General features: G+C 38.5%; 1 protein-coding gene across 3 annotated transcripts in view; it reads left to right on the top strand.

Moving 5' to 3' along the window:
* Positions 1-13114, top strand: part of st6galnac3 (ST6 (alpha-N-acetyl-neuraminyl-2,3-beta-galactosyl-1,3)-N-acetylgalactosaminide alpha-2,6-sialyltransferase 3) — a 94848-nt gene that overhangs the window by 64713 nt on the left and 17021 nt on the right. For 2 of the 3 annotated variants that reach the window (XM_084120176.1, XM_084120175.1), the window contains exon 4: positions 3682-3789. In XM_084120176.1, the coding sequence (XP_083976302.1) occupies positions 3682-3789 (108 nt within the window). Of the gene's footprint in view, positions 1-3681; positions 3790-8262; positions 11675-13114 lie in introns of those variants that run through there. The other variant, XM_084120174.1, reaches the window with a different exon arrangement.

Raw genomic sequence — 13114 nt, 5'->3', positions numbered from 1 at the left:
GGTATATTTGTGGCAATAGCCAACAATACATTGTATGGGTCAAAATTATCATTTTTTTTATGCCAAAAAACATTAGGATATCAAGTAAAGATCATGTTCCGTGAAGATATTTTGTACATTTCCTACCGTGAATATATAAAAAAATCATTTTTGTGAGTGGATGCAGCAAAATGACATAAATGCGACAACTTTAAAGGCGATTTTCTCAATGTTTCGATTTTTTTTGCACCCTCAGATTCTAGATTTTCAAATAGTTGTATCTCGGCCAAATATTGTCCTATCCTAACAAACCATACATCAGTTGAAAGCTTATTTATTCAGTTTTGTGAGATATATATATATATATATATATATATTTATTCATTTATTTATTTATTTAAATTTTTTGTTTTGTTTACAAGTACAAATACAAGTGCATCAATAACAAGTGGCAAAATAAAAATCTGCCTATCTTGGCATACGTAATATTTCTGTCATTTCAAACCTTTTATAGATGGGTTTCCGTTTCTCGAATTACCCATTATCCTCTGCGGCGCGCCGCCATGTTGTGTGTCAAAGCTGTCAGTAAGCCACTGGGAGACATGGCTCATTCAGGAAATGGACATTGCCAAGTATCTCATCCACACCGTTAGTGCGTGACGAATTAAGAGGAAGAAAGTCTCTGGAAGCATACAATTATTTTGTTAGAATGTGCGAGTTAAAGTTTTATGTGGTCGCATTTGTGCGAGTGCATGGTCATGTACTACTCAGTTAAATTCACGCATGAATTCTCCTGCATTGAACTTGTTTTAGTGCCCGCCAAAGTCTTATTTGATCGGTGAGTAATGTAGATGAACTGGGCGCATGTTTAACTGAAAGAACGAGCAGAGAGAGAGACGGTCGCGCGCGCGCACTCCCTCTCTCTTCGGAGCCAGGCGAACGTGTAAACAAGACTTCACCGTCTCCAAACTAAGCGCTGTCTTGCTCTTTCTCCCTCGTGGAAAAGTTAGTCTGGAGCCCTGTATTGACGGTTCACATCGCTGTAGCCAGGCGGCTGATATCTGCACAGCCCTTATTATACGGTACATTTAGACTCAGTGTCAAGACAACACCATCTGCGTAAAAAAACAACAACAACAAACACAACGCTCCGAACTAATTTAGTGTAGGAGAGAGATGGAGAGCAGAGGCACGGAGCGATGTGCTCCAGGTGTAACGTTAGCCTCTGCCTCGACCAGCTGATGTGGCCACAGAGAAAGTGATGAAGGTGGACAATCGTCAGAGTGTGCTTCTGCCCAGCCAACACCTCTCAAGGGCTGTGTCGATAGTAGCCGCCTGGGTACAGCGATTTGACAGCCGATGAGAGCTAACGTTAGCGCATTTAGCTAGCCCATCTTGGAAATGATTAGATAAAGTGTCACATCTCCAGAGCACAAAACCTCTAAATGTTCACAAGAGCAGCACTGAACATTAACTCCAGCCAAACAGAGAATAATCGTATGATTTTCATGTTCAGAATAATGCCGATTAAGGATATTATCATGCTCCGTAACACAAACGCTTGACCCACTTGACACACAAGATGGCGCCGTAAGGAGTTGCAGGAGAAATGTGACGTCATCGTAAATCTATCTATTGCTCACACACAGGAATGAGTTCAGCAATGACTGAGGTAAAAAGTTTAAATAAAGAAGTGACAAACTTTCTTTATACTGGCATGACTGAAACCATATACGGCACCATTAGCTGCTGGTGGATAAATTGAAGTTGTGCTGACCAGGTAAAACCACTTAAGAACAGGAGCTGGTGCACTTACCAAAGGCCCATCATTTACTAGCAACTGCTGACAGCCTCGGGGTTATTAATAGATCTTGCCGAATTGAAAGTAAACACAACCTTAGCTTGGAGGAACTGTCTGTCTTCTTTAATGTGTAATAATGGCTGTACTTAGTTTCTTCACAGAGATAAATTGGCACAGACTAAGAGCGCTAGGCAACTCTACCATTCTGGCTAAATGAAAAATTCATCCCAGGGAAAGAAATAGTTTAAAACATCTTAGGGAAGCACTGTTCAGCTGTGTTAGTCAGCAGAACCGCACCATAAAAAATGAGCTGTTTAGATAAATCAATTAGGTAAAGAATAGCAGTGCATCTCCATTTCCGCAAGTTGTTAAGCTATTCTATCTCATTTGTGGCTTCGTATAATGTTGTGCAAGTCTTGTGGCTATATATTCCAAATAGTGTTGTTTGAAGGTTTATTCCAGTGTCTTTCCTCATAAACTGCCATTGTAAGTGCATTACCGTAAAGATGATTTTTGGTTGCATTTACTAATGCATGAAAGACAATTCGAAATAATTTTCTATAGCACAGATGAGCTTATATTTATATTTAGCTATAACAATTTTGTCCTCCAAAAATAAAAATTGCACATTTACTTTCAGAAAAGTAAGTTGAACTCTAGTTCTCATTGAATGTTTCTAATGCAAGTCAGCACTGTCAGATTTGTTTTTAGCATAACCAAGTTTTAAAAATATGCTTTTTGCAGTATAACAAAATAAACAATGTTCTGTGATGAAACTCTTGACGGTGCAGGCTGATAGGTCCTTAACTCAATCGACTTGCAACCACATCATTCTCTGTAGGGCACAGATGATTGGTTCCTGCTGTATCAATAGCCAATGAATTCGCTGTTCAACCTTCAAATGCTCGGTTAGCATTTGCCTTAACAGTGCAGCGCGCTTCAGAAACCCTCCACCTTCCCCAGCTCCACCTGTATAGATCTGCTATAGGTAATTAATGTACACTATATTGTACAGCAGCAGCAGGTCTTACTTTTTCGACAGTCATGCTCAAGATGAAAAGAGCTGCATGAACATTCTTCAAATTTTCTTCTTTTGCGTTCCACTTATAAAAGAAAAGCATATGGGTTTTCATTTTTTGGTGAACTATTCCTCTAGGTTTCTAAGCAGAGAAGCCGTCATTAAGGGTTGTTACAGTATATTCAGCTGAACAATGTCTCAGAAACTATGAATGGCAATGTAATGGTGCACAGAGCAGAGGAAGGTAGATGGCTGGGAATTAATGCCTGCACTTTGAAAGCAGGTCTGCTCTTTCTGATGAAACCGGTGTTCTTTACAAAGCGCCTGGGAAATGGATTTTTCCACAGGTGCCAATAGCTTCTCTAAATGGCCACGTGCTCTAATATGTCTTGATGATTGACCACTTTCCTGAGCCCTGCAGGGGAGAGTTTCACAGGCTCAAGCTGCAGGGAATATAAGCGTCAGAACTGTGTGATGGAGGTACTGAGGCTGTGGAGGTGCTTTTATAAGGCAAGGGAGCATGTGTGTTTATAAAGTGTGATGGGACTTTATTTACGTCAAACTCATCTCTGATTTGGGGATTTCATTTCACACAAACTAATAATTTCTTACCTGTTAAGCTCTTTTCGGTTCTTTGTTGACCAGCTTCTATGTTGTTAGTCATTTTGGGACTATCTATCTACTCCCAGATTATGTTCTACACACAGGTGCTTCATTTCCCTTTTTGAAAGAGATATTAGCTTTTGGGGACCTATAATGTGGATTATTTGAATGAAGATCTCTCCAATGGATGTTTTATCAACCACTTCTTTTGGAATAAAGACATTTACCCATGGGTAAAATAGGGTCATTTGAGTACTGACATCATGATTTTATGTTGCAGGATTCAGTCGGGGTCGTACCTGAGCACCGGCTGGTTCACGCTCATTCTGGCCATGGACATGTGCAAGGAGATCCGAGTCTACGGCATGATCAATGACACATACTGCAAGTAAGACTGACATGCAATCTATCACTTGACAGTGGTCTTTAAAGCAGTTTCGCTTGTTTTCAGAGTGTAATAGGACAGCAGGTCTGTGAGTTACAAACCCCCTGTCATAATAAAAACATACACACCAATATCTTTGCTTCAAAATTTTAAAGGGGTCATGAGGTGGATTTTTTTAAAATTATCTTATGTTCAATAGATTCACTTAGCAGGTTTTTGCACAAAAAACAATAAAATATATTTTTAACTGGGGCGGCAGTGGCTCAGTGGTTCATGTAGGTTGTCTACAAACCAAAAGGTTGGTGGTTCAATCCCCGGTTCCACCTGACCAAGTGTCGAGGTGTCCATGAGCAAGACACCTAACCCCAGCTGCTCCCTACGAGCTGGATGGCGCCTTGCATGGCTGACACCGCCGTCGGTGTATGAATGAGTGAGTGATTGGGTGAATGTGAGGCTATGTAAAGCGCTTTGGTGGCCATAGGTCTGTGAAAGCGCTATATAAATGCAGTCCATTTACCATTTACCATTTTAACTCTCATTCTGACCCTTTCTGAAATGATCTGTTTCAAGTGGGTGGCTCCTTTAAAGAGTTAGTTCACCCAAAAATAAAAATTCATTAACACAAATGAAGATCTTTTTAATGAAATCTAGAGCTTTCTGTCCCTCCATTGACAGCATACGCGACTACCCTTTTTAAACCCCAGAAAGATTGTGAAGACATTATTAAAGTAATCCATGTGACTCCAGTGGTTTATTCTCAATTGTATGAAGGTTTGGTGGTATGGGTAGTTTTAAGGGTGGGTTAAGGGGTAAGGGAAGGTCAACAATGTAATTATGGATGTATGAATTACAGCTGTACATGCAGGTATTTTTTTAACTATACAATGTAAAAATGTATGGACACAATAAGTACATTGTATTGCTGCATAGTAGTTAAAAACACTTAATATAAAGTGGGACCAAAGTTTCTTTGCAACTTTCCAACTCTTCCCCAAATGTCACAAACAAATAAGGTCAACCATTTTTTGACCTTGGTTATATAAAGGCTTTTTGTACTGTGGAGGACATTTTAAACTATGAAAATGCAGGATATTGTAATGGTACAATGGTAAGACCTTAAATGTCAAAAATTTGATTTCTCATGTCATGACCCCCTTTAAGACCATTGTAACGTTGCAATATGTTTTAGCTTACCTTGAACACCAAAACAAAGTCTGAACACATTATTTAGTACTATTTATTTATTTACTGCAATCATTTTTGGTGTCAAAATATTCCTTCTGTTTTTCTGTTTTCTGACACATTGCCTTGCATGTCTCCTCAGTCCTGATATTGTTATTCAATAGTTCTTTATCAGCATATAAGCCCTTTTATCATGAATCTCTCACTATGATTCCATTTTGATGATAGTGTCCTTAACAACCTCACAACCCCCCTACTGCAGACAGACATTAGCAAAGCACGCAATAATGTGATTAGAGTGTTTGTAAAGTAGCTATTATAGTCTGTTTTCCCAACCATTTATTCATTCCGCTCTCCCTTTCAAAACAATGAGCAATTTTCATTCCACAGCAACTCCCAGTCACCTGTAAAGACTGGCAAATGAGAAAACAGTGGCTACAACAAAGTCATTTTGATGAAAGGCAGTTCAGCTGGGAAGTATCTATTTTAGCATAATGTGCTGAGCTGTTGTTGCAATTGACTTCGCTGGATCTCTTGTAATTAAAATTCAACAGGTGCTACTGGGAGAGAAAAATTTAATCTAATTGAGAGCAAAAAAAAAGTCTTCAGAGCTACCGTTTCTCAGTGGGAATTCTCCTTATGGACTCCTCTTTGAATAAAAAAAGGAGCAATTGGTTAAAGCTTCCGCAAAATCAAAACTGCTACTGTACTTCATAGACTTTATTGTGCATGATTCATCACTGCATTCCAGGGAAAAATGTTTTTTCATCTTTTTTTCCTAATGTTTTTTTTTTCAGTTTCACTCAGAGATATGTGAAGCTGAAATAAAATACGGTTACACTTTTTTTTCCCGATGGTCCACTTTAGACATTCTACTAAATAACTTGTCAACTACATGTCAACTAACTTTAGAGTATTAGTAGGCTGTTAGGTCAGGGTTCGGGTTAGTAGAATACACTGACTTGTAGGGCCCTATCTTGCACCCAGCGCAATTGACTTTGTACACCGACGCATGTATCATTCCTATTTTGCACCCGACGCACAGCGGACTTTTCCCTCGACAGACGCACGTCGGTAAATTAGGGATTGAACTTGCGCTCCCGGGGGCGGTTCAGCGAAAAGAGGAGGCGTGTTCCGGCGCAAACGTTCCCTGGTGCTATTTTGCAGTTCCAGAAAACAATTCCGCCACAGACCAGGAAAAACGATGTCGCTCTGATTGGTTTATTTCACGTTACGCCCAAACCACACCTATGAGTAATGTAGCCACTTTAGACCAACCCACTTTAGATTTGCGTCGAGAACCCCGAGATCCGCCCACAAAGTTACTTGCGTTTCGCGTTTGATACTTGCGTTTCAGATCGTTAAAATAGGGCGCGTAGTTTCTGTAACGTGAGTTGGCTGTAGAGAAGGGCGCACGACGAAGGGAATCCGGAAGAACAGTTTATTAATCCACAAAACTCAGGAGATACATTAAATTTCCACACAAACTAAAACACAAACAATACTGGACAAAGGAACCTTGGAAACACAGGCTTATATACATGGTCAGTGATAAGCATGAAACAGAACAGTTGTGATAGAACCAATTAACAACCAGGGAAACTAACGAAAACACAGAACACAACACACAAAATGGGAACATAGAAAACAAAACCAAAACTGATCAAACACGTAAAGGCCGTTCACACTGAGCACGACGCAATAAAGCTAAGCGAATCACAGATAAACGGAACATTCACACTAAATGCAAAACGATTGATTGTCTTCAGCTGATTCACGCCTGAACAATAGGTGGCGCTGACCGAGAATACATTTTCCTCATGTAAGCATCTCGTAGGTTTTCCTGTTTGGTTTTAACCTGCACAACATACAACAGTAAATTAAGATGAGTAAAGTTTGGTACTACACAGAAACCATCATTGAGTGCCTGTAAAAACTTCCGAATTTCATAAATCCTGCAATTTATTTGGCTTTACGTTTCATCTGTAGAAATGTTTCTCTTATAGTTGTTTATATACGGAACTCAGAACGAGGAAATGAACACAACGTCGTCATTCGGAAGGGCAGGAGTTATGAGCACATAATACGATTGACAGCTCTAGAGTGAATGAGCTCTTTGACTCATAACAGACACGGACAGAAGAAAACACCATTTCGAGCTCTTCAGATCATATAATTCGGTGGAAAATGAATAGAAAATGATAATCTGTAGAAAGAACATGTGAGCATATATCTGTTCTTAGACACCAATGATTAAAATAACTGAACATCCATTCTCTTCTCTCTTCTGGAATACTTTTCTTTAAAAAAACAGCTTTTTACAAGCTTTTTAACAAGTGTTAAAAACACTTTTTTGCAACAGTAGCGGTGCGGGTAAGCTCAAATCTAATTGGACGGCTTGTTTCATCAAGGGCCACGGGGAAAAAAATCGACACTCTGGTCGGAAAATAGTCGTGCTTTGTCACGCTGTGATTGATCGCGCCCGTTGTGAAAAGCTCCATAGCCATCTATTGTTTTGATTCAAGAGCGCCATCGCAAAGTACATTTGTGTTGCTATACCACGCTTAGTTAGCCTGGCAAGCCAGACCTACATCAAGATGTTAGGTCTGGCAACTCACCATAGACACGGCTCAATCCGAGGGGCGGGATAAACGGCTGTCTTTCAAATTCCCTCTGCACGCAATAGGACAGCGCTACAACCAACCAGAGCGTTTTCCCAACAGCGGAGCTAACGTTAGTTGATAGATTCAACTTTTGAATCTGGCCGGCAAAACTACGGACACATCTTCCTTTTTTAAGAATGACTTAATTGCCGTTCTTTGCTCTTTTCTCAAAGAAAAACTTAACTCCAAGTCCTCCAGAGTCGCGGCCAAAGCCGATTCGAAAGACTGTTCTCCAGCAGCCGCCATTCTTTGTTTTCAAGTAGCAGGGAACCGTCACAACACTGTCGTCGTTATGTTAAGCCCGCCCCGCCTACTCTATACACGATGTGATTGGCCTGACCCAATTTAGGTTTTTACAGCTCCGAAAGTTAACGGAGAGTTGCTAGACTACCCTGGCTGCAAAATAAATTTTGCTGCCGCTAGATTTCTAGGCTAACGCTTAGTGTGAAAGACTCTTACAGTGGCAAAGTTACTTATAGTCAGTAGAACGTCGAAAGTGGACCATCGAAATAAAGAGTAACTTAAAATAGTTGTTAAGGCCTTTTAAAATATAGGATAGTGAAAATGGCACTTTAATTGTCATGAAATAACAAAATAAGACTTTCTTCCATTCTTTTCTTTTTTACTTTAGATCAGAAGGCTACCGGAAGGTCCCGTACCACTACTATGAAGCAGGAAGTCGTGACGAATGTGCTGAATACCTCTTGCACGAGAGTGCTCCTTACGGCGGGCACCGTTTCATCACAGAGAAGGCTGTTTTTGCCAAGTGGGCAAAGACGCACCCCATTAAGTTTTTCAGTCCGGAATGGCAGCTGTCATGACCAAGACTCCCATTATTTCAGAATATTCCTTAACACTACGGCCTTGTTGGCTTTTTCCCCCCTCCATCTTAAAGTAACACACATGAAACTTGTCATGCAGTGGCTAAACGAATCATTCGAATGCGATTTCAAATGGTAGCTGTCCAAGTGAAGTAAGTGTCCCATCGTGACCATGAGGAGAGGTCTCTAATGAACCTGGTGTTAATCCTGGTGTGATCAGATAGTGGATTTAGCATGTTCTCATGTTGTTCACAATCAAGTAGTATATATTTCTTTCAGAGTACATACACTTATTGCAGAAAGGATGGGCTCAGTAGAAAATCACGTCCTTGTTTTATCTTTAATCACCTCACATTAGGGCTGGCCGATATACCAAATTATATATAAAAATTAGAAAATTATTTTTCAGCCTTTTGATGATATTCTCTATTCATTTCTATTCATATATGTGCTCTGAAATGGCTTAGGGGTCATCCACTCAAATCATGTTTTGCATTTAAAAACGTGAAACGCAGGGCGGTGGAATAAAAAAATGGGACTTTTAAATTGAAATTGTTAAATTGTTTTTAGAATATCGTGTCACGTGCGAGACGCTGCAAAATACGAACACGCCAAACGCCCTGGAAACGTGTATGAACAGCCCTTTTCAAGGGAGATTTGTTTTATTATTATTTTTCAGTTATATCAAACAATTTCAACAGCGATTGTAGCCAATTAGACTCAAAATAAATTTTTATTCATCTGAACCAATTTATCTACATATATTTTTTTATAGACAGCCATTGCTGCAATTTGATTCAAATGATTAATGCAAGTAAAATACAGTAAAAATCTGTTCAAATTTTTTCACCAAATAAACCCAAAGAAGAACGATATTTAACCATATATCTAAAACAAATAGCAAACAAACTGCAGAATCAGAATTTTTTATCAACCGATTTACAGAAACTTATGAACTCTAATGAAGTTTTTGCAACTAAAGTCTAAATCAAATATGCTATTAAAACATTTCTGTATAAACACTTTCATACTCTTTCATATGACACAGTCTTTAGGAAACTTAATGGCTAAATTAAAAGCACATTCAATTATGAATGTATTGTGAAAATTTGATATATCTCTCAGCCCTAGTTTATTTTCGTCTCATGGACAAGTACTGAACTGAAACCAATCTTAGGGCATTTTTTTTGCCCCTGTCAAACATTTTACTTCAGTTCAAAACCCATAAAAACCATTAGCCTCAAATCCTAAAAATTCCCAAAGTGACTCGCATAACCTCCTTTAAACCGCTTAATAGGTCATTCAGAACTTATTATCTCCTGTTTTTACTTGTACAAATGAATACCTGAGTAGAATCCAGGTGGTCGTTGATCTGAGACAGTAGAATATAAAGTGATATTCTGTTGTTATGTGCCATGACAAGAAAGCAGCCATTGCTTACGATATGTAGGTCTACTGTCGACAAAAGACACGAGGAACGATTCAGAGTGAGTGAATGTGGATGTCAAGACTGTGCCTGTATGAAGTGTAGCATTTCTGTGCAACTCAGCAACCTATCCTTCATTTTTATGCCTTATTTGCTTATTTAAAAATGACACTCCTGTCCACCACCTATCAGAATCCTGAATTCCCGAGAGATGAAGGTACACTGTCCCTGTTGTCAGATCAGCAGGTTAATTTGATCAGCGACTGTAGCTAAGTGTCGTAGCATCATATAAACCAGCAGACAATGCAGCGCCCTTGGGGATCACCTACTGCTTTGAGATTCCCTCTGAGCTTGTCGTTGTGTGTTTTCCCCATCAAACACAGCATGCACTCTTTTTTTGCATGTATCAAGAACATTCATCGTCGCCGGTACTGTACGTAACAAGTTTTCGTATCAGCTTGTGATTCTGACATCTTCTGGCAGCTCAGCCCGGACAGCCTTTGTTCTTATGCACCAATCTGTGCATGTTTGACCAGCACTGCAACAACGCCTAAGCACCACCACAGTTTTTCCCTGGATGCACTAGCTCTGTGAAGAGAGAATTATATATGGCATGAGAATATGAGACTGACACACAGAACGGAAAGGAGGTGCCACTGCTGGAACACACTGATGAGAAACTACTCACACCTCTGGCCAACCTGTTCATTAAAACAATTGATGCCAGCTCAATTTCTCAGAGTGCTGACCTGGGATCATCAGTCTGTATTGATTTTGTTCACCATGTGGTATATAAAAAAAGAGCTGGTCAACAAACGGCACTTTCACTCTTCGATGTATTTTTGACTTTAGCTTCTGGTGTTCATGCCTCAGTTATTACTTGATGTTCTCATGATATACACTACATGACTGAAAGTATGTGGATGCACTGCAAAAATCATTGTTTATCAGTATTTTTGTCTTGTTTCCCCTTAAAAAATATCTAAAACATAAACAAAATACATTTGCTGGAGCTAAATAATGTAAGATAGTTTGCTTATTTTAATATTGTTTTTACCCCATTGTTTGTTCATAAACATCTTTAAAAATGTCTTTTTTGCATACAGAGACAACGTTGTCAAAACAATTCCCATTCAAATGGATCAGACTAAAAAAACGACTAAAATCATTGCATTATTCACAACAGGCCAGTAGGTGGCGATGTTGCCTATAGGCACTTATAAACGCAAAATACACATGCACATGACGTCACTGTTTTCAAAAAATTCTATTTTTTGTAGTTTACACAGAGACATAACGTTATCATTTTTCAAAAACTTGCACTTTGAACTTTGAAAAGTTAACGTTTTTATGCCCCCAAAACGGTGTTGTCGCATAAAAAGTTTTCCGTTTTTAGTTGAAAACGGTGTCGTGCAAATTTATAATTGAAGCAAGGGGGAAAAATGTTCTAATTGTGAAATAATAACAATATTTTATCGTTAATATTTTGTCGTTACAAATTTTTGCCGTTAAAATTGTATGTAAACATTATTTTTCTATTACATTTGGACAATAATAATTATTATTTATCATTTATATTTTCTGAAAAGTCTAAATGTAGTATGCAGTTTCATTTCTTAAGCTAATTTTCACTACTGTTCAAAATTTTGGGGTCAATAAGATTTTATTTTTTTATTTTTATTTTTTGGAAAGAAATTAATACTTTCGTTCAGCAAGGACATTTAATCGATCAAAGGTGACAGTTAAGACTTTTACATTGTAACGAAAATCTTATTTTAAATAAACCAAAGAATCCTAAAAAAAAAAAAAAAAATCATGGTTTTCACAAAAATATGACGCAACAAAAATGTTTTCAACATTGATAATAAATATTTCTTGAGCAGCAAATCCTCATATTAGAATGATTCAGAAGGATCATGTGACACTGAAGACTGGAGTAATGAAGCTGAAAATTCAGATTTAATCACTGGAATAAATTACATTTTAAGATATATTACAATAGAAAACAGGTATTTTAAACTGTAATAGTATTACACACTATAAGAGTCTTCAGAAACATTTAAAAAATCTTACAGACCCCAAACGATATGATGTTCAAGTATTTTCAATGGAAAACAAGACAAAAATACTCATTGGGAGAATTATTTTTGCAGTACAGATGTTGAACATACCCGAAATGTGCTTGTTTCAAAGCCATTGGCATTAATAGAGAGGTGGTCCACTCTGTGCTTTACCAACTTCCACTCTGGAAAGGCTTTCCGCCAGATGTTGGAATCAGGATGCAGGAATGTACTTCTATTTCAGAAGCGGAGCATCTGTGAGGTCAGTAGCTGATGCTGGACGACGGGGTCTGGCTCACTCAGCTTTCCAAATTAATTCCAAAGGTGTTCAGTGGGATTCATGCCACACTTTGTGAAGGCCTGTCAAGTTTTTTCATTGACCTTTCTTTGCTCATAGTGACTTTGTTATACTGAAACAGAAAAGGTTTTAGAAGATTACATGATTGTATTCTTGATTGTATTAACTTCTCAGTAATGGGCAACACCTGTTAACTGGAAGTGCATGTCCATATGCCTGTGGCCATGTTGTGTATATCAGAGCTTGGATAAGTAGAGGTCATGAGTCTTTGAGCTCGGTTATCTCAGTCTCATGATCTGCCTGATGCAGTCGATGCCTTTCCACAAATCTGCAGCAGCTTTAGCGGTGTAGCACAAGCTTGTGAATGTTGACTTGTCACCCAGATGCCCGACTGAGTCAAAATTCAGCACTTTTTGCGTTATTTTTGTTTGTGTGAAAAACCTCCCCGCAATACTGACTTTAGCATTGAGCTTATCTCGTCAGGTCGTTTCTTTATCAAATGTCGCAAGTGCTTTTCTTGAACCTTTTGAAAGTGTGTACTTGAGGTTGGACACTTGATCACTTTTCTCTGCAGCATAAAGTGTCCTTTTTATCTTTCATTTAGTTGTGTTTTTGCTGCATTTCTGTTTTTCATGTTCTCACATAATTAAGGTTTTGGCCATTCACTGCAATCAGAAATGTTTCCTGAGTGTTTTCTATCCATTGTTAGTGCAATCTACTAAGAGTTAAATATACAGTGCTTTCCAAAAGTAACAATCCCACTAAAAAGGAAACAATTGCCTTTCAATTGCCCTCCAACTGTGAATCATTACAATAATTTCCACATTTACGGTAAAAAACAATTTAGAATCATCATTTAGATTTCCGACAGACAAAAT

This window comes from Abramis brama (assembly GCF_963993115.1).
Source record: "Abramis brama genome assembly, chromosome: 7".
Lineage (NCBI taxonomy): Eukaryota > Metazoa > Chordata > Actinopteri > Cypriniformes > Leuciscidae > Abramis > Abramis brama.
Note: the sequence above shows the minus strand (reverse complement) of the source record. Positions and strands in the feature narration are given on the sequence as shown.